General features: G+C 40.1%; 1 protein-coding gene across 1 annotated transcript in view; it reads left to right on the top strand.

Annotated features, from left to right (window-relative positions):
• Nucleotides 1–1,471: 1,471 nt before the first annotated feature.
• The window catches only part of SLC35F2 (solute carrier family 35 member F2), a 35,501-nt gene continuing 11,107 nt past the window's right edge, over nt 1,472–25,865 (top strand). Inside the window, exons 1-4 of the mRNA XM_007440286.3 lie at nt 1,472–2,130; nt 13,757–13,932; nt 14,360–14,487; nt 19,179–19,338. Of these exons, the coding sequence (XP_007440348.2) occupies nt 1,976–2,130; nt 13,757–13,932; nt 14,360–14,487; nt 19,179–19,338 (619 nt within the window). The 5' untranslated portion in view covers nt 1,472–1,975. The remainder of the gene's footprint in view (nt 2,131–13,756; nt 13,933–14,359; nt 14,488–19,178; nt 19,339–25,865) is intronic.

The following is a 25,865-nucleotide window of genomic DNA, read 5'->3' as shown; positions in this document are numbered from 1 at the left end:
GCTCAGCCTGAGAGGAAAGTATTTTTGCAATCCTGGCAAGTTCCAGGCTCTAATTACAGGAAAAAAATGGTTATTTTCCCAGCACTGAAGGTGACTGAACATGTCTGGGCCTTGTTGGGCAGAAAAGCCAAATCTGATTTTCCTGTCATGAAAAACTGATATTTTAGGGCAAATCTCATCTAAAAATAGCTGGTAACACATTTTTTTTTTGGAAGCATGGGCTCATACTTGAATCATTATTAACGAACTATTAAATAAAGATAATAAAGATACCTTTAATTTTTTTTGAGATTTTACAAAAGGAATGCAATTTATCTAGAAAGGCTGATTAACAATATATACAGTTAAAACACTTGTCACATGCCAACGTGACCTCTGCCATCATGGAAGCATTGAATGAATTGGAGAACTTTACTGAAACTAAACTGATAATTTATTATTATCATTTTTTAAAAAATACAAAAATAAATATACAAGAAATATTGAATAGAGATTTTTTATTACCCTGATGCCTATAGGGTTTAAGGAATGTTAAATATGTTTCTTTTGACTTAACAACTCAGTTCTGCAAAACATTATCTTCAGGGTCTGTTGGACTCCTCAAAAAATGTTTTAAAAAGATTGGATGTCACCCTTATGCTGGTGATGTAATAAATTTTGAAGGGACTTTGGTACATATTATGGGCATGCCCACTTGTAATTCCTTATTGGGTATAATATAACCATGGTGAACCAGGTTCTGGGAAGGCAGACAAGAGTTACAGATGTTAAGATTTTGTTAAACTATATTCCAACAATCTGGAAACCTTTCACCAAAGGAAGAACTTAGGATATATCAAGCTTGGACAGTTGTGAAAATGGTGATTCTGCACTCTTGGGTGTCCAACATTTTGCTTAACGAACATTTTGCATAAGCCAACATTTGGCTTAACGAAATTTGTAAACTCTCAGACTTTGAATTTGGCTTGTACTGGAGAAGAGGCAATGGAAGAATGGAGAATAAGTCCTTGGAAAAAAGGCAAGAAATAAAAGCAGAATCACAGCAGATGGCACCAGCTAGCCAACTTTGGCTGATGTCAGAAGAACCAAGCAAAGTTCAGACCTGGATAGTGCTTGTATAGAAATCCACCCAGCACTAAACTAGCCTGCAAAGTCAAAATAATATTCTATCCTGCTTGATTCCCAAGAAAACAACATGTGGCGTCACCAGGAGTCAACCTTGTAATTTTACCTCCAAAATTACAAGGTACAGAATAATAAATAAGGCTGTCCATAAATTAAGCCAAGGGGCTGTTATCCCTCATCGCTGAAAACTTTTGCCCAATTTGGGGACTTCCTTGCTGCATCTCCGTCCCTGTCCTGTCAGAGGCAGAAGTCTGGACAGCTGGAAAAGTTGCATCTTCTTGGGGCGATTTTACTCGGCTCTAATAAAAGTATCTCCCAAATAGGGATTAATTAGTTTTTTTTTTTTCCACGAGCCAGCGAAGGTGTGATTGCTGTCCAACAGAGACGACGGGAATTCGCAGCAGCAGCTCCCTCTTGAGGGCAGAAGCGCAAGGACGTCAGGGACGGACGCCAGCAGCCAGGCCCTCTGCCCAGGCCAGTGGCGGGGGAAAATCGGAGGATTTGTTTTGGCCCGTTTTTATTCTGACGTTGTGAATTGGCCTGCAAAACAATGCAAATCGAGCAAACGTGCCTACTAGGCTGATTAGAATACGGGTCAGAGGACGGCTAGGCTGCCGGTCGGGCGCGGGGATGCTCCCGCCAGCTTGCCATCGGCCTGCCTGATCCGCAGGAGCCGAGCGAGCGAGCGAGCGGGCGGCGCCACAGAAGGGAGGCTGAACGCGGGCGCCGGCTTGGAGAACCGGAGCCGCGACAGCGGCAGAGGCCCCGCCCTTGCCCCTCCCCTCCTCGGTGCGGCCCTTTCTGTGCGCATCCCGGAGCGCGGCTGGACTGGGCTCCTCGCACGCTGGCCATGGAGGGCGTCCGCTCGGCGGCGGTGCTGGAAAACGGCCACCCGGCCGCTCCGCCGGTGGCGGCGGGGACAGCGACAGCAGCAGCGGTTTCCCCGCCGCGCTCCTGCTGCGCCTCGAACCTCTGGATCCGCCTGAAGGAAAAACTCTGCACGTGGTGAGTAGCCCAAGGGGCAAGGCGCTTTGCAGCAACCCCGGCCGGGGAGGAACCGCTGCAGCTGCGCGCGGACGGAGGGGAGAGGTCCGCGCTTTTCAGCCCCCCGGGGCGATCGACCCACCGCGCTCGGGTTAGCCCGGTTATTCAAGCGGACGAGGAGGCTCACGGCTGGCGTTTCCCGTCTGCCGCACGTCTGCACCGGCTTCCTTCCTTTGTGAACTTTAGATCGGCAGCCGCCTCGCGCTGCGGGCGAGGAATCGGGCTGTTCAGACGCTTTAACGCTAGGCTGGAAACGGAAACCGGAGAGGGAGGAGGTTCGTGGACTGGTGGTGCTTAAGTCCCGGGAAGGGACAGGGGACCTGCCATGCTCTGCCCCGGCTTTACTTTCGTTCCGTTACTTGATGCGTGCCCTGGGCTGAGTTCTGGTCCAGAACACTCTGGTTTTTGTGCGGCTGTTCCTGCTGGAGAACTTACAAAAGATCCCTGTCAAGAGCATTACAGGTTTTTGTTTTTTTTAATTTGGGGAAGGAGGACATGGCCAGCCGCAGAATACCTGCGTTGGGTGCAGAAGGTGAGCCCGGTTGATCCATTGCTTCTTGAGGTAAAAGGTTCCAGGACCAGGTGGGGAGCCCCTGATGTTCCTAACTGCAGAACTGCAGATAGTCAGGGTAAAATAAGTCTCCTTCATGTGCAATTCAACTGGTGATCTCAGGGACACAACCATGTAATTTTCTTGGCAACAGTATGGAAGTGGCTCACAGTTGCTTCCTACTGTGTTGTTTTTATCAACTTCCCAATCGCTGCAGCCCTGGTCTTTGCTGGTAGGATAAACCTGGTCTGAACCCTTCCTAAGACCACTCAATACCAGCCAGATGCTGCTACCTGCTGATTCTAGGAGCTATGGGGCCTCTGGAGGGAAGGGCAGAGTAAATAGTTGCAGACCAGTAGCTTGGTTGTGCATAAGAGTATCTGAAGGTGCCCAAATGATCTGTGGGATGTCAGACACCTTGTACTATAGAAGAAAGGTGAGCAATCTGGGGCTGCACTTCCAGATGTCCACAGCTACAACTCCCAGCAGCCCCAGTTAAGCAGCCAACTAGAGGAATATTTCGGGAATAAATTGGTTTGATAAATAAATAAATATTTAGAGTTGTTGTTCAGTGTTATCTGGAGGGTCATAACTTCCCAATTCCTGTTTTAAAGGATGCCCTAAGAATGACAGTTCAGAGGTGCCAGAAGGCCAGTGTGACAGGCAGAGAAAGGAGCTCCCAGTCTTTGATTTCCAGCTTATGGCTACCTAATTGCTCCAAGTTCTCAACCTTACGTAGATTGAACCAGAGGATTTCTACATGAAAAACTGACGTTCCATTAATGTAACCCCCCTCCTTTTAAAATTACATATCTAGGCACAAAACAAAATTACTTTTCCAGGAAGCAATGGACTAGTATTTTGTCCCTGGCAGAGAATATAAATGCATACACAACCTCCACTTATCCTCTCTTCTTTTCTGACCCTGTAGTCGTAGTCGCAGAGCACATTCTGTCTGGTTACTGACTTAATCCATTTGAGGGAGTTGTACAGTATGTGGAATAATACACTAATGAAATAGGTTATTATTGGGTTTGTGTATCAGCATGCACACACACAAAATCTACTTAATGTTAGAATAACTAAGATTATCATGTTAGTTTGTAACTGATCAGGTTAAGCAAGTTAATGTAGCTGCTGTGTGTGGGCCCAGGATATAAGCAGCTATGAGCTCTGCCTGAAACCTGTATTAACATTACAGAAAGGGCATAGGCTGACTCACCACAGACACACCCACAGGCAGGGCTGGGTTTTTTTATATACATAGAGACACATTGGAGAAAGATACACACAACTGACTTGCAAGAAGGTGTACTTTTTTTGTGGCCTGGGACACTTTTTGTTAAAGACTCAAGGACCGCAAGGGTGTGGTGGTAACATACTGGTGTCACAGGAAGGTACATATTTTTAACCCTTTTTAAAGTGTGCTTTGAATCTAATTGCAGTATAGGTGTGTGTCCATTTGCTTTTGCCCAACTATGTGAAAAGCAAGCAGCTTTAACCTTAAGAAAAATCCCCCAGTCCAGATTTGGGCAATACTTTCATCAGGCCAAAATAAGGCTACAGTATGCTACGTGAGAGAAGTTTTTGCATCCTGGAGGTCTCTTCATTAGAGATGATTGTTTAAAAAAAAAGGAAAATGGATAGGGAAGAATGTCAGAAGTTCAGGCCATGATTCCCTGCACAATTTCTAATTAAGCTCTTTCAGGTGATGAGCTGGTGTGCTCTAGAATGGGAAGGTTGCATGCTCTGTGCACCCCTTCCAGCATCCAGAGACTCTGCTGCTCACAGTATGGTTGGGAATGGAAGTGGAAGGACTCTGGGAGGCAATCCTTGGTGTCCCCTCCCTCAACTGCCCAAAGCTGAATTCTTTTGCCAATGCCTACCAGCAGTAGAGATATACAACTGTAATCTTTCTGTTCACCCAGTGCAGAAGTAAAACTTTGGGCACTCTTGTTTTGCAAAAAGCCAGATTAAATTCCTTATCTTCTCTTGGGACCAACTTAATGGCATCTCAGACCTGTTTTGTCTTTCTCCTCCATTTGGGAAAACCAGAAAGTAAGAAGTTCAAAATCAAGTTCAACTTGATTAAGCAGGTGGATTAATCTTAAGTTAGATAAGGTGTTAAGGCATCTCCTTTCAGGCATAAATGACTTCTGTAAGAAGTCGTCTTCTTATTGGGGAGCCAGTTGGGTGTTGTGGTTAAGGCATCTTAACTGTGAGTTCTAGTCCTGCCTTAGGCATGAAGCCAGCTGGATGACCTTGGGCCAGTCACTCACTCTCAGCCCTCGGAAGAAGGAGGTGATGGCAAACCACTTCCGAAATCTTGCCAAGAAAACTGCAGGACTTGTCCAGGTAGTCACCAGGAGTCAACACTGCCTTCAAAGCACCAAAAAAAAAAAAAAAGGTTTTATTGACCCTTATAAGGAATGTTAGATTTGTTTCTTATGACTAAGAAACTCAAGTAGTTCAGCAAAAAAAATCTCTTCAGGGTCTATTAGACTCCTCAAATAATGTTTTAAAAATATTGGCAGTCACCCTTTTTATGCTGGAGATATAAGTTTGAAGGGACTTTGGTACCTATGTTATGGGTGCATTCACTTGTAAATCTTTATTAGGTGGATATTATTACAATGGTTAACCAGGTTCTTGAAGGCAGCCATGGGTTACAGAGTATTATATCCCAACAATCTGGACTTTTTCCATCTCTGAAGAGCTTTGGATGTATCGAGTTTGGACAATTGTGAAAATAGTGCTTATGTACTCCTATATGCCTGGCGCTAAAAGTTGGCTTAATGAAAATTGTTAACTCTCAAACTTTGAACTTGGTTTGTATTAAAGATGAGGCAAGACCAGACAATGTGATTCCACATGATCTAAGTTTAATTACTTGTTCAAAACAACAATGAAATTGAAGAAAGTTATATAATTTGGGCCTCTTTCTCTCATATTTAATATGAGATGTGTATGTTTTTTAATTTTGTTTAGTTGAGGGTTCCCCAAAGTGGTCAGTATCCACTCAGAAGGGTCAGTGGGACTATCCATGGGGCTGCTGCTGCTGCTGATTCATAGCATGTTAGTTAAAGTAGTGTTTATTAAATTATTTTCATATAATAAAGTTTGGGGGCCAATGAACAATCTGAAACTTCATGAAGGGGTCGATGAGCTGAAGAGTTTGGAGACCTCTGGTTTAATTGCTCCATTTTTTTAATGGACTTTTACTTTTCTGTTAGTCTTCTATGGCTTGTCTTTTTTTTTCTTTCCCTTAGTATACTATAAGATTTCTCCCCGTTTTTTTACTCTCATGGTGTAGATTTTTATATGATGGGTTAGGTTTCTTCTTTAAAGTGTATAGTCTTTTATGTCATAGTTATATGTCATGTAGATTTCACATAATATTTAACATTAATAACTAATATTTTTAAACAAATGCTATTTGTAATGCTTTTAAAGTGGAATTAAATTAAAAGGGGATTAAAAACAGAAAAGAGAAGATGTTCTTAGAGAAAAGGCAAAGAATAAAAGCAGAATCACAGCAGATGGCACCACCAGACTGGCTGATGCCAAAACAGCCCAGCAAGCTTCAGATCAGGATAGCACTGATCAGGATAGCAGGGTTTCTCAACCTTAGCAACATTAAGATGAGTGAACTTCAACTCCCAGAATTCCCCAGCCAGCATGGCTGGCTGGGGAATTCTGGAAGTTGAAGTCCACTCATCTTAAAGTGGCTAAGGTTGAGAATACTGTTTTATAGGAATCCACCAGGAAATTGCAGCACTCAGGTATCTCTCCTCACTGAAAAATTCTAGCCCAGTTTGGGGACCTTCTTGCTTGTTCCCCATCCCATCCCTGCCTTGCTAGATGCAAAATCCTGGAGAGCTCAAAAACTTCCATCCCCTTTGGTGCTATTGTTTAGTTCTAATAAAGGTATCCCCCAAATATAGATTATTTTCCTACGGGCCAGCAAAGCTGTGACTGAGTTTTACAGAGTTGGCAGGAATTCATAGAAAAAGCTCCCTCTTGAGGGCTGAAGCACAAATACAGCAAAGCCTTGATGAACCAAAGTCCAACTTCTTGCTAGGCCAGTGGACTGTAGCAACTGGAGAATTCTTTGGCCTGAGAGGGCTCTGCCTGTTTATATTGTAATTTTATTATTGTTCTGTGACTGCCCTGAATGGTCTTTAAATTAAAAGTAAATAAAATGCAAATCTTGTTTGGAAGATAATTACTGGGAATTATCGTTTTTTGCATTCGTGGTTTAAGTGGCAAAATGGATTGTGAAGGCAAATCTTTTTCCCATCTGCAGCCAAGATCTTTCCTGCTCCTGTTCTGCTTAAGGAACTTGCTTTGAAACTTGAAAGACCAGATGGCATTACTGTGATTGATATAAGGGCAGAGAAAATGGTTTTAAAGGTCAGGCCTGTTACTATGATTAAAGCGATGCTTGAAGATGCAGAAGAGTTTGCCACAATCCAGTGGCTGTTGCCCAGATTCTAGCCTTCCCACAGAGAGTTTCAAATCATGAGGGTTCGGTCACAACATTATCCTTTTAGTTCCGTGATATAAAATCTATCTATGTAGCCACTAGGAGTCGAAAACAACTTGACAGCACATAATCAATCAAAAATATTGGTATTATATTTTACCTGATTTATGTCAGTAATATCTAAAGGTGTTTAACTTTGGCAGGCTCATGCGTGTTTTCTCCTAAAGCCTACATAGCAAGAAAAAAGAAGAAGCTTGTTTATATTCCTTATGTGTGAATCTCCCCGCACTGAACTAGCCTACTTTGGCTTCTTCTGTGATGATGCTGGGTTCACACACCACGCGAAGCTATGTTTTGCTCAATAATGGTTTTGTGAAGATATCACAGTACTGGGTTTACATATAATACTAATGCATAAACCACCCGAGATGCGGTGTGCCCCCACTCTCATGGCCTTCAGGAAGAGCGTGAAATCCTGGCTATGCCAGATGGCCTGGGGGCTGATGGGGGCTCGCACCAGTGGAAGTGGCCCGTGGGGTAATTGATTTTACTCCCCCGTCATCTTGAATGTTTTTAGTTTTTAAGTATAGGGTTTGTTTTTATAGCTTGACTTTTTAATTAATTAATTTCAATTAATGTGGGTGTTTATTTTTTAATTGTTTTTGGGTTTTATTTTAATTGTGAGCCGCCTAGAGTCACCCATTGGGGGAGATGGGCGGCATACAAATTTAATAAATAAACAAACAAACAAACATGATTTATAAATCAGAATGAGTGAATTTACGCAACAGGTGAACTCAAAATGAAATTTTCTTAGGATGCACACACCCAACTTAAAGTAGATTCTTGGCCTGAATATCCTCTTTTGCCAGCTTGCTTGATGAAGCGTTATTACAAAGGCAGTAAAGGTATTACAGTAATATCGATTTTGGATTCTTTTTCTTTCTAGACAAAATGGCTAGTTTTTAAAAAAATCTGAAAAGGTGAAGAACAAATTAAATTTCAACCTTAGACAAAACTGATAGAGTTTGGACTCTAGTGGAAGCATAAACAAATTCATTGGAAGTTCACTTTGCCTGATATTCCATCCAAAATGTAATTCTATGAGAACTTTCTTGATTGTGACAATATTATTTTTATATAATATACTTCCGGACAGAAATCAGTTTTGAGTTAATTTAGTCTTCTGGTCCAACACCTGAAGTTCACTTTTAATTTATAAGGCACTCTTTGAATTGCTAGTAATCCAACTGTTAAACATTTACCTCCAAAAACACCTTTGTGCTTCTCTGCCAGTTAAAAACACATTTATGAACTCTGTCTGTTATAAATGGAAATGGAATGCAGTTTGGGGATGTTTTCAAAACGTTGAAGGTTATCCATTGCCACTTATTTCTACTTAAAAATGTGCAGACTTGGTCAGAAATCAAGGCTCTTTAAAACAGAAGATGACCTCAGTCTTACATTTAAAAATCAAAGCTCTTCAGATAGAAGATGTCTAAAATCTTGTCCTTGTAAAATTGAAGCCCAACCGGGGTCAGTTTGCTCTCAATGCTTTTTTTGTGTCTGATGCCCTTGGGAGAGCACAACCTTGTGATTGTGTCAGGTAATCTCCCTCTTTTTATTGAAAATAAAATTAGAATAGCATGTCAGGCACTTGTTACAATTTAAATAAACCAGACTATCCGCCCAAACAGAAAAGAGTGGTGCAACCTTTGAAGGATAAAAGAATAGGATGTCTCTTTGTCCATATTGTGCTGCACCTTCTTATAAGTGCAATGCCCAGAACTGGATATAGTGCAGCAAATGCTGGATGACCCTGGGGGACTGACAGTTGATGTGGGATGTGCAGGAAGGCAGTAGTTTTCAAAGAAATGGAAGATGGGGGCCAATAGAAAATGACCCGGAATCATTAAAGCAGCTTTAGAAGCGTGGTGGCCAACCCACAAACTATTGTGCCCCTCAGCCCCTATTTTCCTGTATTGCAGAACTCCCTGAGATCATGTGACTGAAATTTGTCAGCAAAATAATCTTCCTTCCTTCCTTCCTTCCTTCCTTCCTTCCTTCCTTCCTTCCTTCCTTCCTTCCTTCCTTCCTTCCTTCCTTCCTTCCTTCCTTCCTTCCTTCCTTCCTTCCTGTTATCAGCCTTACATGTTGCTTTAGTCAATAGATTCTAAGCATTTAACAACATCCCGCACAGTAAATAAGGTCAAAAGCACACATAATTCCTCTACAGTTGACATTCATTCTGGGGTTGTCAGGTTCACCCAAAGAACTCCACGAGACAGTACAGATACAGTTCTGTTGCATTTATTAGCTTCAGCCTCTCAGACAGAATCTCTCCAGACTAAATCTACACTTCCCAAGCCAGCCAACCAAAACACCGTGAATTCCTTAGGGTGGTGCCAGTCTCATCTTCTTAACCTTCCCACGCTCCTGCTGGGGGCTAAGGAAATGCTTATCTCCCCGTGCGCAGCCTTCATCAAACCATTCCATCACAGGGGTCTTCCTATCATAAACAAGGATGAACTTCCACCTACTTCCTGTGTTCCATCCCTGAGGGCCTTCATTCTGAAATGACAACAGGAATAATGCCATCCTTGTCTCCAAAAATAAGTTGTTCCAAATGAGAAGGGCCCTGATGGGGAAGTCTTGTCCTTCAGGCCTGTTATATCAACACTCACATAGGAAAGGAACCCATAATATACCTTTACGTTGGCTGTTACTGGACAGGCAGATTCCAATTGTAGTTAACCAGATCCCAAGCAATGTGGGACTTTATAAATAGGATTATGAATTGCACCTGGAAGCCAACTGGGAACCAATACAGCTTTCACAGTACTGGTATAGGACTCACTGTATGGAGCTTGACCCATCATCACAAGGCAACTGCTTTTTGAACCAGCTATAGTTTCTGCATGGTCCTCAAGGGCAGTCCTACATAGAATGAATTACACTACTCTGGTTGTGAAACGACAATAGCAGGAATAGCCTTTGTTAAAATCCTGACAGCCTCTGGGTGCTGGCTAAAGACTTTGATTGGGTCTCCTGTTCTGTTAGGAGTGGAGATATGCAACTAGTTATCTTTAATATACTGATGGTAATTGATCTCCCCAGCAACTATCAGGTGGTCTAGTAGGATACCACAATCAATGGTATTGATAGTTGCTGAGAAGTCCAACAGGACCAAGAGAATCTCCTGTGTCTTTGATCATTTTGATCTCTGGTAGCAACATCCCCAAACAGTCATCCCTGGGTACCATCTTCCACCACACTGTTCCACCAAAATTTTCATTTTTTCCCCCTTCTCTTCCTCCTTCTCACTGTACCTTCTCACATTCACTATCCTATTCACTTTCCTCTCATATCTCACTAATAAAAGACTCAGATGCGCTAGGAAAAAACCCATCGACTCATTCTCTCTTCCTGGCATGAAACACTTTAGCTCTTTGTGTCATCTTGCAAAACAAAAACAAAATATAAAACCATTCATTTTTCTTTTCTCGTTTTTCCCACCCTGAATTGCTTGGTGGCCAGGTCATAGTTAATAATAGATCTGCTTTATTCTGTACTGGCCAGGCCACCTTTTGAATTACGTTTTAGTCCATGGAATGAATTGGAATATATCCAAAAATGGATGACCTGGATGTTGAGGACTGGATATGTTTAGTCCTATGAGTAATTGTTGAAAATGCTGGGTATGCTTAGTCTGAAGAAAAGAAGATTAAGTTATGGAAGCAATTGCTAAACAACTGGAAGACTCCTGTGCAGAAGTGGGCCTGGAGTTTTTTCTCTTGCTCCATACAACAAACTAGAATCAGGTGGGTGGAAACCTCAGGAAAGCAGATTTTGGCTAAACACAAGGGGCAAGAGCTCTTCAGCATTGGAAAAGCTTGCTTTGTGGGCAGGGTGAAGATTAGATTCTCCTTCTTTGGGGGTATGTTTAAACAGAGACTGGATGGCCTCTAATTTAGGATGCTATCTGTCCATCCTTCACTGCAATCTGCACTGACCAGGAAATCAGGTTAGATGATCTCCAAGCTCCTATAGGCTCTTTGAATCTCTGCAGTCATTGACCATTTAAAGTATCTCACAAATCAGCTCTTACTTACCTCCAGAGTAAGAATAAGGTAAAAGCTATGAATAAGGAAAAGAGGACCAATCTCAGTACAGATTCTTATTTCTATCCATTGTGTGCATTACCCGTTAATCCTTGTTCTTTTTATGTTACTGATTGAAATGCTACATTTACTCAGGACCGTTTAGTGAGGAAGATCATTAACAAGGTAATGTTTTAAATTTGTTAACAAACAAAAGTACTAAGCATTCTGTGTCTACTGCAGTCTTCTCAGATCTGTTGGACTACAACTCCTATTATCCCTACCTAGGGAGCTGGTTACTCTGCCACTGTCATTGAGAGGTATAAAAGGTATAATCTGGAGACCCAAAGATTTGGGGAAAGCAATTTTTTGTAACGATATGTGGGAATGACCTTGGGAGACAGGAGGAAGAACTGCAGATTGGAGAACCGCCAAGTAAAAGATGTCTCAGCCCACAGAAGGGGAGAGAGCATGGGAAACGTTTCAGAAGGGACCCTCCTTAGTTTGCCAGAGAGTAAAAGGAAAACAGGAGAAATACTTTCAGTCTTACAAGATTCTGATAATGTAACCTTACAATAGAGATAGAGCTGGTACTCCTGAGTGTGCTTCTTGTCTGGACTATCCCTCAGGGCTCATACCCTTGCAGTGAATGTGCAAATGTCCAAGGGTACTGTATATTCACAGGTGAACAGCCCTATTGTGGTTTTGGGTCAGTGGCATAAATCAGGACCATACTCTGCATAACTAAAAGTCTGTCTGAGATCATTCCCATTACCTCATCCAAGAAGAAGCAAAAGCTATTAATCTTTACTGTCATTGTAAAGTGGGGCAGAGAAAGGCAGCCAAAAGATTCTTCTTTTATTTATGGGATGATAAATAATTGATAAGAAGTGGTAATCAATAGCTATCCCAGTAGCACAATTAGGGAAATAAGAGAAGAACATGCTTATTATGCAAGTATGTTTGCGATCCTTTCTTTAGGGGAAACAAATTTCCAGAGCTGATATACAAGCATTTTCAACCATCATTCCAATATCATAATTCTGTAATCCCTGCCCTCCCCCGGTATTCCCCCACTAGTAAAATGTTAACACCAACTAGAATTGCCCCCAGTTTTTATTTACAAACATACTGCCTCTTTAATTTCCATCATTTTGGCAGCACTTCTATTTGGCACGTCAGTTTATATTCTATTAATCTCGATATTGATTGTTTTCTGTGGGGCAAAAGTTAGGTGTTATGACGCATTGAGCTGTTTATATAACAAAATGCTTCCATGTAATTTAATGTTAGAACTTGGATATAATGTTTGCACTGGAGAGAAACATGGAAGAAAATTATTGCAAATAAATAGTACATTAAATTAATAGGTTTGCATTCTAAGAACAAGCCTCCAGGACTGCTGCTGATGAGGGGAAATAAGATGTGGTAGGATTCTTAAAGTCAATAAGCAAAAGAAAGTAATGAGCAATGCTTGGGGTCGGTGGGCGCAGATGAAATTATGAGAGCACATGTGGGCATTCTCACAGGCATGGAGTGTTTACCCATTCACAAAAAAGTTGACATGGATGCATAGCACTATTCACCAGAAAGCAAACTGGCGATCAACACTTTCTCTAGTCCTCCAGGAATCTCTGTCAACCTAGTTTGTTGTTATGGTTCATCAGGTCAACTGTGACTCCTGGTGATTGCAAGAATAAGTCTATGCAGGTTTCTTGGTAATATTTCTGTTGCCATTGTCTTCTTTCTAGGGATGAGAGAGAGGGACTGGCCCAAAGTCACCCGGTTGGCTTTTATGCCTAGGCAGAATTAAAACTCACAGTCTCCAGGTTCTGGTCCAGTGCCTTTAGCCACTACACCAAAATTACTAGTTTCATTTTTCTCTTTTTCTGGGCAGAGCAGGACTTTTCCAAACAAGGATTGGCAACCATCATTCAGTTCTAAGAACATCTATGGAACCTATATAGAGCCTAGAGGTGTTCATGGGAATAAAAGTTATGCTTTACATTCTTATATGCCAGTTTTCCACTTAATTTTTAAAATGGAAAAATAGACGTGCGTATCTCAGTGTAGAACATTTTCTCCTCAGTCCTTAAAATTTTGCTGTTGTTGTTCTAACTCCTGCAGTTTAAATATTCTACTGTGAGAATGGTAGGAGTTCTTCCCCACTTGAAATGGTACTGCCTAACAGTAAGAGCTAGATAGCATTGGACGTTGGTTCTGTAGGATCAGGCCTTCTCCTCACCTCAGTAACTGCATGCTCCTTTATCGCTGCTTTTTCCAAGTATCTGGATCAACTGATGAAGGGAATACTTTACTGATTAAATTCTTCTTGCTAACAGAGATACAAGTACATTTCCAAGGGCTTTGTCATGTATTATGGATTGCCCTATTCTGAAAATAGATAAATAAAATAAGCCTTTCTAAACCACTCTCCTTTTGCATTTGCAGGCACATTGTGAAAACACTTCTCCTGGGCCAGATACTCTCCTTGCTTATTTGCGGGACTGCGGTCACAAGCCAGTTTCTTGCCGACAACTACAGCATCAACACTCCAATGCTGCAGAGTTTCATAAACTATTGTTTGCTTTTCCTAGCATACACAACGACTCTTGCATTTCGGAAAGGTAAAATGGGATATGTTGAGTGCAGCGAGTTCTTGTGTTATTCTCCAACCATGCCCTCCTTCAGAATAGTCCATTCCATCCCCTAACTTCATTTGTTTCCTGTTAAATTTTATCCATCCATCCTTCCCTCCCTCCCTCCCTGCATTCAATTTATATGGCTCACCAACTCACCAAGGCAAATCTGGGTGGCTAATGTAAAATTAAAACAATAAGGAACAATAATAATAACAAAGATATAGCAAAGCATATATTCAGAACCATCAAATCCAACATGTACCACCTAAGGTGGGGACATCTAACTAGCCCCTAGCCTCAGCCTCAGAAAGTGCCTTTTCCCACATCCCATTTAAATTCAGGTGTTGGTAGAACAGAAGAAGTGAGCATCTGCGGAAAAGTACATGAACTTACACGTTTGCTTTTTCTTCAGATGGTGATGGACTCTTGCAGATTGTAAAGAGGAAATGGTGGAAGTACATTTTGCTTGGATTGGCTGATGTTGAAGCTAACTACACCATTGTAAAAGCCTATCAATATACGACCATAACAAGTGTCCAGGTAAAAATAATAGTGGATTTTTTGGCATGTTAAACATTAATATTTTCATTGTGGCAGGAGTTTTTCTAGGCAATTGCTCTTTAGAATCAGTTTAATATAGTAGAGTGATCCAAATTAAATCTTAAATCATGAAGTTCATGGGGTGATCTTGGGTGGATCTCTGTCTTTGCTTAACCAATTTTACAGGGTTGTTGCAAGAATGCAGTTGTGGAATGAAACACTTATGCCACCTTGGGTTTCTTGAAATAAAAGTTGGATATAAATACAATAAATTGGTAGGAGAATGCTGAATCCATCTGTTTAACTCCTGCATTCAAATAGAAAAGTTATCTCACAACTTACTCAACTTACTCAACTTACAATGACCTCATTTTATGTACCTACTAAAATGTGTTGTTATGACCAAATTCATCCCTGATTTTTATGATTTTAGTAGCTTTCAGGCAAGGCAGAGCCATTAATGAAAGATCACAGCATGCAATCTGAGAATTCTTTCATGTAGCCTTGAATTGTATCAGTTTTCCTTGCAAAGTAAAAATTACACTGTTGTGCCCTTTGTCAACCCTGTGGCCTGAGCATCCTTTGGCACTGGTGCTGGGTGATGTGGATTTCACAGTTGAAATCATAGTTTCACAGTGGATAGATTCTCAACTTTGTAAATGCAAACATATTTTTATTGTCTGCAGTCTACTAGACATAACCATTTCCTTGCTGATAGCATACTCTTGATGTTTCATCACTGGCTTGTGTCCCTCTGCAGGTTGTGATAATATGTATAAATATGTTTCTGCTATTGAAGCAGTGAAGTTTCTATTGGCCTAAAATTAGGGTTGAATTGAAAGGAAGCATTCTTTTATTCAGTTCTGAATTGTCACAAAAGTAGGAAGTTTTGGTGGAAGGAACTCTCTTCCCATCCTGACTATCCAACATTTTGCTCTGTAACGTATTGAGAGCCAGTTTGGTGTAGTGGTTAAAGGCGGTGGACTAGAAGCTTAGAGATTGTTGTTTGAATCCTCCCTTAGGTGTGGAAGCTGGCTAGGTGATTTTTGATCAGTCTCTCTCAGCCCTAGACTTGGAGGTCAAAGATATCCCTCTACCAGCCTGCATTAGATCAGATAGGAAGATTATAGTCCATAACCTTCAATGAAGAGATCTTCATCCTGCAGTGGATTGATTCAGGATGTTGTTGTTGTTAAGTAATAAACATTCAACACATGCCTATTTCAAATTTAGACTACTAATTAACTGATTAAAAGGAGTATAACTACTCCTTCTTTAAGTACCTGGGGACATATTGATGTTATAATTCAGTTGGTGTTTGGGGAGCAATATTTCTCCACTATCCTCATCCATAAATCAAGAGAAACTCTCAAGGTGTCTTCAAGCTAGTGGCCCACAGATTCTTCTTTTAAAATCACATAAATGTGCATTGATAGATTGAAAAGCTGTCTTTGGTAAATTAGCATTTTTAAAAAAGATATATTTTTAGTAGAATTACTGACAGAACATTCTCCTCAACTGGAAACTTCCTCTCTATGGGAGTGATCCAGCTGTTTGTTTTGGATAAGAAAGATCAACACTGTCTGATTTGTTTTCAGATTGATTCAGTTTGAGGAAATGTTTTGGAGATTTTTTTCTTTGAGGCTGATAGCAGTAGGAACACTGTTGATGTTTCCTAGCTGCTAAGATCACAGTAAGACTATGGACAGTCTCTTGGCAGTGAGCTTCATTTAATTCAGTGGTGCCTCCTTCTGAGGAAATGTGCATAAAGCTAGACATGCAGAGAAACATGTAAAGATCAGCCATGCATGAACATTATATTACTTAATGCAGTTGTAGTAACCCCTTCAGGTTCTGGGTGCTATCATATAATTTTGTGCAGTGGCCCAAGTGCCATCCCCCCCTCCCCGAGTACTCAGTCAGACAAGACTTTTAAATCTCAAGAGAAGTAGGGTGAAATACATTAAACTCTTATGAGATCCTGAACAAAATCAAATACAGTGGTACCTCTAGTTACGAACTTAATCCGTTCCGTGACTCTGGTTGCAACTCGAGTTGGTCGCAGCTCGAGGTAAATTTTCCCATAAGGTTCAATGTAAATACGGTTAATCCATTCCGCCCTCCGAATTTGGTCGCACCACGAGGCAAATTTCCCCATAAGGTTCAATGTAAATATGGCTAATCCGTCCTCCGAATTTGGTCGCACCACGAGGCAAATTTCGCCCATAAGGTTCAGTGTAAATACATACGGTTAAACAGTTCTGAAACATATGCATTTTATTTTTAAACCACAAAAACATGAAAATAGTCGAGATGGTCAACTTCGCCATCTTGTACTCCAAGGCCAGATCAGTCACACGAATACCACGATTGTGCTTTTCTATAATGTCCTTCTTAAGTTCGATCATCACTTTTTTCTTCAAAGCCTTATTCTTGCCAAGCCTGCTCTGCATTTTTTTTGGAGCCATGCTGACAAGCACACCAAACACCTTCCAAACTCCACAAAACACACCACAAGCCTCACTGAACGTCTCCTTGCTACCGCGATCTCGCCCACAGGAAGCCGCGACCACGTGGCAGCAGGGAAAATGGCTGCGGATCCGGTTCGTAACTCGAGGGGGAGTTCGCAAGTCGAGGTAAATTTTTGGGGCCGGAGCTGGTCGTATCTCGAAAAATTCATAAGGAGGGGCGTTCGTAACTCAAGGTACCACTGTACTATAATCAGAGAGGATTTGTGGGTGACATTTTGGGGACCCTGGTCCCCATGAAGGTAATGTTCTTAATCTTTGTGTATTCATTCCACTACTCAGGAGAAAAATAGTGAATGGCATTCAATCACTGACTTGCTAAATTTATAATCAGTTGTGTACCTTTATTTTTACATACATACATACATACATACAATTTATAGGCTGCCCAATGCCCAACAACTGGGTGGTTTACAATTAAAAGTTTTTTAAAAATGTACAAAACACAAAGAATCATGAACAATCCTGGAATTCCAGTACAAAGTTCTTCTCCAGGCCTTATTTATAATTCAGTATCTTGGTTTTTTTACTTTCATGGTCTCACTGTAACATCAGAGCAAAGAGCCAGTGTTAACCAGAGGATCTATAGTATTTATTTATTAAATTTATATCTTGCCTTTTTTCCCCAGAGCTGACAATTTTTTAACTCCACAACAGCAATCTTGTGAGGAAGGTTGAACTGAGAGAGAGTGACTCAGTGAGTTTCCAAGGCTGAGGATGGTCTTGAACCTGGGTCTTACTAGTCCTAGTCTAACACCTTAACCACTACATCACACTACTTCTCATGGTGAGGACATTTGGGGATAAATCTGGAGGGAACAGATGCTAAATTACAAGGATCAGAGGAAGAATCTCTTTAATTCCAGCTTCGTTTGAGGCCAATTTTTTTAAAAATGTACTCAGGATAATCTCATTTGAAGTGGCATACTTTTTGTTGCTGTTGTTAATATGGCTTCATTTGAAAAGAACATTCCAGTCTGGAAGACTCTTGTTCGGGGTTCCAGCAAGGTATCGGCATCCTATTTAAGTTGCTCCATTCTATGAAGAAACAAAAGGGAGACAAAGATGCAAATATAGTATCTAGTTGCAAAAAGGGATAAATAAAAAAACAACAGGAAGGTTTATATGAAAAAGATTACATAGCTTATCATATTATCAGACTCTTCATTTGTTGATAATGCATGACTTGGTATGTGTGATTAATTTCTCCCAGTACAGATCACCTTATGAAAACCCTTGAGCAAAAATATTGGCAGAAATGGAAGCATTAGCTAAAGGAAAATAAGATTTATAAAATGTGGTTAGCTCTTTATGTTTTCTTTCTTTGGGTTTTGGAAATATTTTATTTTGGCTACTGCAACTATAAAGGAATTTATAGTTTTGTTTTACATGGGAAAGAGTGGTAGCACAAATAGAGACTTTCAGAATGCAATTCAGCAAAAATTAATGATCCAGTCCCAGTAAAAAACCTGGAACATATCCTCAACTATCTTTAAGTTTGATTATGGCCTTAGACAGTGGGAGCAGAATATTTTTCAGGTCAAGAATCAGGTTTGACTTCGGCACTCAGAAAAGTTTGACCAAGACACTAGACTTTGGTCAGGACAAAGATGTCGTTGATATGAGGGCAAAAAAATGAACTTTGGTTTAATTTAAATTTAGATTAGATTATTAATTTAAATATATATTTAATTTAGAGCTAATAAGAAGACTCCCCATATATTAAACAATTTTCTATCACCTTGAACTTTATAATTCAGTGACAGCTTTGGAAGGGTCTTAGAACTAGTTTATGTACCCCTGTGTTCCATTGAAGACCATCTGAAAAGATCTCATTGAGTTCAGTTCAACCATTACATTTTCTTGGTAACAGTTTGGAAATACTGCCTTCTAGGATTTTTTTTCCCCAGCCTAGACTATAGTCCTTGGACTTCCTTGTGGTCTCTCATTGAGATATTAACCACGTACCATCCTGCTTGGCTTTGGTTGATACAGCCAAGATCAACCAGGTGCTGCTATTAACTGGGTAAAGACCATTTAGGCTGCTTAACTGGATTTACATTGGTCAGATACCATGTCCTGAGCATCTCCTATCTGGATGAGAAAAGAGCACTTCCCATTCTTTTTTTATGATGGAGAACTCTTTCTTTCTGCATATGGCAGCTCCTGGACTGTTTTGGGATTCCTGTGCTGATGGCTTTATCATGGTTCATCCTCCGTGCAAGATATAAACTAATCCATTTCATTGCTGTTGCTGTTTGTCTGTTGGGCGTAGGGACCATGGTCGGTGCAGATATATTAGCTGGAAGGCAAGATGGTGAAGGTAAGATTTGGGCAAAATAACTCGGTGAAATATGCCAAAACTCTAACCAAGGTAGAGTGGCAAGCAATTTATTCAATTTTTTTAATTGGTTGATGTGAATCAGATTTGTGCCTAGTAATGGAGAATGTTCTCCAGAAAGATCTGTATAGACAAAATAATAGCTGTCTTCTTGTTTGGATATAAAAAATATTTTTTTTATTCTGTGCTAAGTTCAGAAAGTCAGTATGCTTTATTAGTAACCTAGATATTTCCAGCCTAAAAAAGTGAGCTAGCTAGCTAGATGAAAAGATAGATGTGTGTGTGTGTGTGTGTGTGTACACACAACACATTTATCTAGACACTGATAGCAAAATCAGTTTATAAGAAAATCTTTGGCAGGAAAATGATCAGTCCTCTCTTTTTTCTCCAAAAACAAATTGGGAAAAAAGAAAGAAATCCACCCCAAAATATTTAAAATTACTACTAGCAAGTGCTGACTGTATGGTATTGAGAAAAATTAGCCCAATTTTTGGTGTGGGTGGATTTCTTTTAAAGGAAAAAAAATGTGACGCCACCACAAGACTTAAGTCATCCATTTTCTCCTTAAAAAACCCTCTAATGCTACATAGGGGCCAAAAAGATTAGCTACACTTATTTGAGGATATTCAGGGAGCTGGGTGTGCGGGTGGCATAAGTAAGATGTAGGTTGCAGGTTGCCCACCCATGCATTAGGTGCTCGATAGATCAATGACTTGGCTGAGTGTAGAAAAGCTTCAGAGTTTCACTTATTGTAATACTCTGTTTTTAATGCTTACTTATCCTGGCACAACGATGAGTTTCTGCTTGGATGGAAATGTCATGAACTGCTCTTCTGAGGAAATGTGATAGTAGATGTACATTACTGCTTTCTTTAGATAGTGGAAGGGGGATAGCTTAGAGAAAAGTCCTAGATCCATATTTTGCCGTTCAAGATACCTGCAGTACCTTTGCGGTATTGTCTACCAGCGCAGCTGTGTTGCTGCAAATATGTGGTGCTGCAAGATTCATGTTTTCCAGCTCAGCTGCTAAAGAAGCTCTTTTTGATGCAACACAATAGTCTGAGAATAGGTTGTATACTTGCTGTTCAGTCGACTGGCAACCCACAAAGACTTTTCTTCCATAGAGCATGGGGAGGTGTTGTATGCAAGAGAAGATGGGGATTATTGTTTTCTGCCTCTCCTGTATAATGTCCCGTGCTCTTCTCCAAAGAGTCAGGTGCAATTCTCTTCCTGCAAGGTCTCACCTAACATTTGTACTGAGGAAAGCATGTGAAAAAACCCCGCCACCACGTTCCACTCCTGATGTCATCCAGTTCTTGGGGAATGAGAAGAAGAATCCAGTGCCTGCATGATTTCATTGCCAATCCCTTTCTCTTGACATGGTTCTTGAAGTTAGGTGTGGTGCAAATTCAGCCATGGAATATCTGCTGGGCTTACAGGCGACTCCATGTTTAGTCTTGGCATCTCCTTTTAGAAGGTCAGGTAAAGGAGACATACTCTGTCTGGAACCTTGAAGAGATTTTGCCAAGACACAGGCTTAAAGGAAAACAGGCTGTGACTCCGGATGTAGAGCTGTGTCTCCAGTTCAATACATGGCCGCATAGCTTTCTGATTATGCCTCTGATTTATAATCACGGTATCTAATCCAACAAGTCAAACCTGCATCATCTTTTGTGGATCAGGGTGAGGGCCAGAGTGCCTGCATCTATGTTCAATTCTGCCTGGTCTTGTTTTGCACCTACGTTTCAAGTTTCTTGTTTCTTTTTAATAGTAATTTTGTTAAAAATTACAATAGCAAAGATAAAAACTAATGCAAACTAAAAAAACCCTAAAGAATAAAAAGAAAAAAATAGAAGGTGCAGGAAAAAAAAAGAAAATAGAAGAGTAATAAAAAATAAGAATATAGTGACGAAAAAGAAAAGAAATATTTAAAGAAATGACTTCCTCCTTCATCACAAGGCTAAACAATTTTAGTAACTTATCACATTTTCTTAAAATACAACAAATGATTTCTTCTTCCCATATCCCATCTTTTATCTGTAAACAAATCCTTAAAGCCTCATCTTTTCAGTCCTGATCAGCAAAAGTCCATTAAGGGTTACCAGAAATAACAACATATATATTTTAACCTTGATCAAATAAACCAACTTTATATTTGTTCCTTTTACTTTTAACAATCTTGATCTTTAATCCTTTCAAATAATGTCCTAGATTGATTTTATTTTTCATTTTTTCTTTGTCCCTTCTCTCAAAATTCTTCAAAGCTTTAACAAGCCTCTTTGTAAATCCAATATAGGAAAATTATCCAGGTCACTCTCTTGGTTTGTTATTTGTATATCCCTTTGAGTTATTAAGACATCAGTTGGTTTCTTTTGTATGTACAGTGCAACATCTTTTTCTATATCATTCTTGTAGCCTGTCATTTTTAAATCCACTTTCAGAACAATTTCTTTTTTCCCCAATAATTTTATTAAAGATTATATAAAACAGATAAAACTAATACAAGAGCCTAATACAAAAATATATTAAAAGAAAAAAAATAGTAACATTAAGAAAGTGCAGAGAACCCCCCAAAATAAGAAGAAAGTTCCCCCTTCATCCCCAGCAAGTATATTCAACATCACTTATCACTGTCTCTTAAAATACAACCAAATACATCTTCATTCCATACTTCACCCCATTTTCTATAGACCCATCTCTAAATCCTCAACTCTCCTTATTAATCAACAAAAGGTCTAAAAATTAAAAGACATAACTTTAAAGTAGCCATCTTGTGCTCTCTAGTGGTTAACCTTCAAAGCTTTGCTATCAGGTCGAAATATAAACATGAATTTTTTTCTTATACAAGAGGATCTTTTTAATTAACTTCAAAGTCTTTCTTGAAATCAGTTTCATCCAAATCTTCAGCATTTAAAAACTTTCCAAAAAACAACACTATACTTCCCCTTTTGTTATATATTGCAAAAAATCAAGATCTTACAAAGCTGGAAATATGTAGTTTCTTTCTTTTTAAACAGATTAAAGAGAGACTCATACAGCAAATACCCAACTTGCAGTTCCAAAGGTTTTTCAATCTTAAAGAAACAGTAAGAAAAAAAATAAGCTCCAAGGTGATTAAAAAGATGAGGTTTGGTCAAACTTTAGTCCATGAAAAGGCTACATTAATGGCACAGAGCATGATGAAACCTGCAACTCCCAGCTGATCGCAAGCGACTGCAAAAATGTCAGTTTCTGCTGTGAACTCACAAAACAACTAGAGTGCATGGGGGTAACCTCAAGATCTCTCTTTCATCCAGAGAGAATTATCAGCAGTCTGGATCCCACATCCAGCTGTCTTTCGGCTGCAATGTCTCCTGCGGAGTGCAGGGCATCAGTTCGCCATTCCTCACCAGAAGTGACTCCCCACTTAGAGATCAGTCTCAGTCTTGTCAAGTAAAACTTGTTCCTCTTCCATAACATCTTTTAAACACGGTCTATCTATAGACTCAGACGCTCTTAAAATTAATGTTTAAACCTTTAAAGTTAACCTTCAAAAATATCCTTCATTATGTCCAATGTTAAAATATTTTGCTTCATTCATTGAATGAAGTTGATCACATTTAAGTGTTCTTCTCTTTTAATTGTAATCTTTAGTTCCTTCTGGTTCCCTCTAGTGTCCAACTTTCAAAGTCTCATCCTATCATACTTTTTTTTTTAAAGAGAATTCAAAACAACAGCATTTTCTGATAGGAAGGATTCTTATAATTAATTCCAAAATTTTATTTCAGTTCCATCTGGAACCTTAGCCCATTTGTAACTTTCCAAAATCAAAAAGTGCTAGTCACCCTTTTGTTGTTGTTGGTTTTTTTTAATTCTTAAACTTGGATTTAAAACTTCTTTTGCTAAGGATTGAAGGAAACTCACCCAGTGTTTTCAGACTAGTTGAGCCAAAAGTTCCTAATAGCTGAAAAGCAATTAACAAGCAATTTCCAAAAGTGATTAGAAAAGGAAGTGTGTGAACCCAATGTTCTTAAAGGTGCTGACTGTGGTTTGAGCAAGATGGATATTGACTTGTCTCCCAGAGCTCTAAGCCCACCAGAGACCACTGCCTTGAGGTCTCCTCATGAGGAGTGACTGTCTGGAGCACTTGGGGGCAATCTCGAGTCCTCTCCTTGTCCAGAGGAATTACAAAGAGCTGGTCTACTCACTGACTCTTCATTCCGCTGTGATCATTGGCTTTGCTTTCTTTTCCAACTTCATTTCACCATTTCTTCCCCAGAAGTTGCACCTACCTTTCAAATTTCAAAATTTCATAGGTGTTTTTCAAGTTGGAGATTCATATCATATAGTAAGTTCAATAAAGGCCAAAGTGCCGAAGTCTCTGGCCGCCCTAAAGATAGGCAGAAGTCCAACACATTCCTCTTGCCCTCTTACAATAGCCACATAGTCCTCAGAATTTTTTCATTTGTTTAATATCCACTTGTTTAAAAGACTTTAACTCTGCCAGGAAAAACACCCCCACCCCATAAAAACTTGCATTTCTGTTAAAAACAACAGTTTGGATGTTGAACAAGTTTCTCAATAGGATCATGTTGCAGTAAGGCTTAGTAAAATAAGGGCTAAAATCTTGGCCTCAAAATAAAATAAAATAAAATAAAATAACATCCATTTGGAAACTTTCTGAAATGCAGAACTTGGTCCAGTTCTTATGGAAATTGATCTATTGATTTTCATGGAGAGCTAAATTAGGCCATTAATGCAAAAAATATAGAGATGCGGGGAGGAAATCTAAGATTCTGGAAAGGTAATAATTGGCATTAACTGTACATGCGGCTTCTGCTGGGTTTCTTAAAACGTCCAAGAGCAGGTAATATGTTTGTTTTCTACAAAATCACTTAAAATTGTCTTTGGCTATCCAAATAGAACCTGCTATTCACATTAGGACTAGAATTAGGACTAGATACCACGTTTTAGAGCAGGACAAGCTTTCTTATCTTATGAGAGTAGGAATGACCTGATTTTAGGAGGAACCCAAACATGGGTGTCTGCAGGAGCTTTTATCAAACTGATGGAAGCAGTTTTGCAGCACAAGCTCTGGTTCTTCATATGTGTGTGTAAAGTTGTGACACATGCACCAAGGGGACAGGGCTTATGTTGTAATGCCACCATGCTTTCATCATTCTGCCCCCCTCCTTCCCTCATCCTGCAGATGCCAGTGAAGCCAAGCTGTTCGAGAATGTTTCTTGACTTCAAGGTCAAAAATGACTTGTAGGGAGTCCAAAACCGACCTGTAGGGAGGAAGAGTAGGCAAAGACCTTTGGGGTGCATACTGTCTGCACTCTCTGGAGCCTTTCTTGAAATAAATAATTATTGAAATAATTATTTAAACATGTGCTTTCAATGGACAGTTTGAGAGTTACCACTGTTGATTTTAGGCTTTGTAAAGAAATAGCTCAGTTTGGAGATACGAAAGGTAGGAACATTTAGGAATTCAGCATCCATAGGGAGAGTCACTCTCTCTTTCTTCCATCTCTCCCTCTCCCTTTCCCTCTCTCCTGCTCAAATACATACAGAAGCATCACATGCCTTTGTCATATTTGAAAATTACTTTGTGTTTTCAGCTAAGTATTCTCAGCATCTGGTCAGGGCTTAGCCATCTTCTCAGTTATATCTACCTAACTCTACCTTTCCGACTTAGCCTCAGTGCTTTTCAATGCATTATAGCATCCAGGCTTTAAAAAAACTGGATAAAGACATAAAAGAATCCCCCACCCCCCAGTGTAGGGGAAAGCCTAAATTTATAATCTTCAAGTCAGTTTTGATTCCTGGCGACTACTGGACAAGTCCTTGCAGTTTTCTTGGCAGCATTTTCGGAAGTGGGTTGCCATTCCCTTCTTCTTCCAAGGGCTGAGAGAGAGGGACTGGTCCAAAGTCAACCAGCTGGCTTTGTGCCCAAGACAGAACTAGAACTCATGATCTCCCAGTTTCTAGCCCATTGTCTGTAACCGCCAAACCAAACTGGCTATAAAATTTAGAACAGTCAGGATGAAATAAAAAGATAGCCAAAAAAACTCTCCCCCAAAACAGAAAATGAAGGGGTAGTAGCTAGCATCACCTAACAAAGCAGCAATAAAAATTCTACGTGAGAGGCTTTACCTTGATGAGGTAAATAGACTTCCTGAGAGAGAATGTGTCCTAACGCTGGCACTGTAACCAGAATTAGAAAACTCCTCTGTATTCTTCTGCTACACCTCATTTGGAGGACAAGGGAGGATGCACTGAGGATCTTGGAAAAATATTTATCAGTAAGAGTATTTTATCATCAGAATGCTGGGGAACAGAGAGACAATATAAGGTTTCAGTGAAGGTTTTATTTTGATGGTTACGTTAGCTAAGCAATCAGTAATTTCAACAGCATCTCCAAAGGGAACCATCAGAGTTTGATGGTAAAGCCGAGATACAAAATTAATTGCTCATAGAAGTTTGTTGCAATCTTTTATAGTCTTTGTGCTCTTATGGTCTTTAGATGCT

Source organism: Python bivittatus, unplaced genomic scaffold (genome assembly GCF_059951505.1).
Source record: "Python bivittatus isolate LINGU-HERP-01145 unplaced genomic scaffold, Pbiv_v1 ctg000340_np1212, whole genome shotgun sequence".
Taxonomy (NCBI): Eukaryota; Metazoa; Chordata; class Lepidosauria; order Squamata; family Pythonidae; genus Python; species Python bivittatus.
Note: the sequence above shows the minus strand (reverse complement) of the source record. Positions and strands in the feature narration are given on the sequence as shown.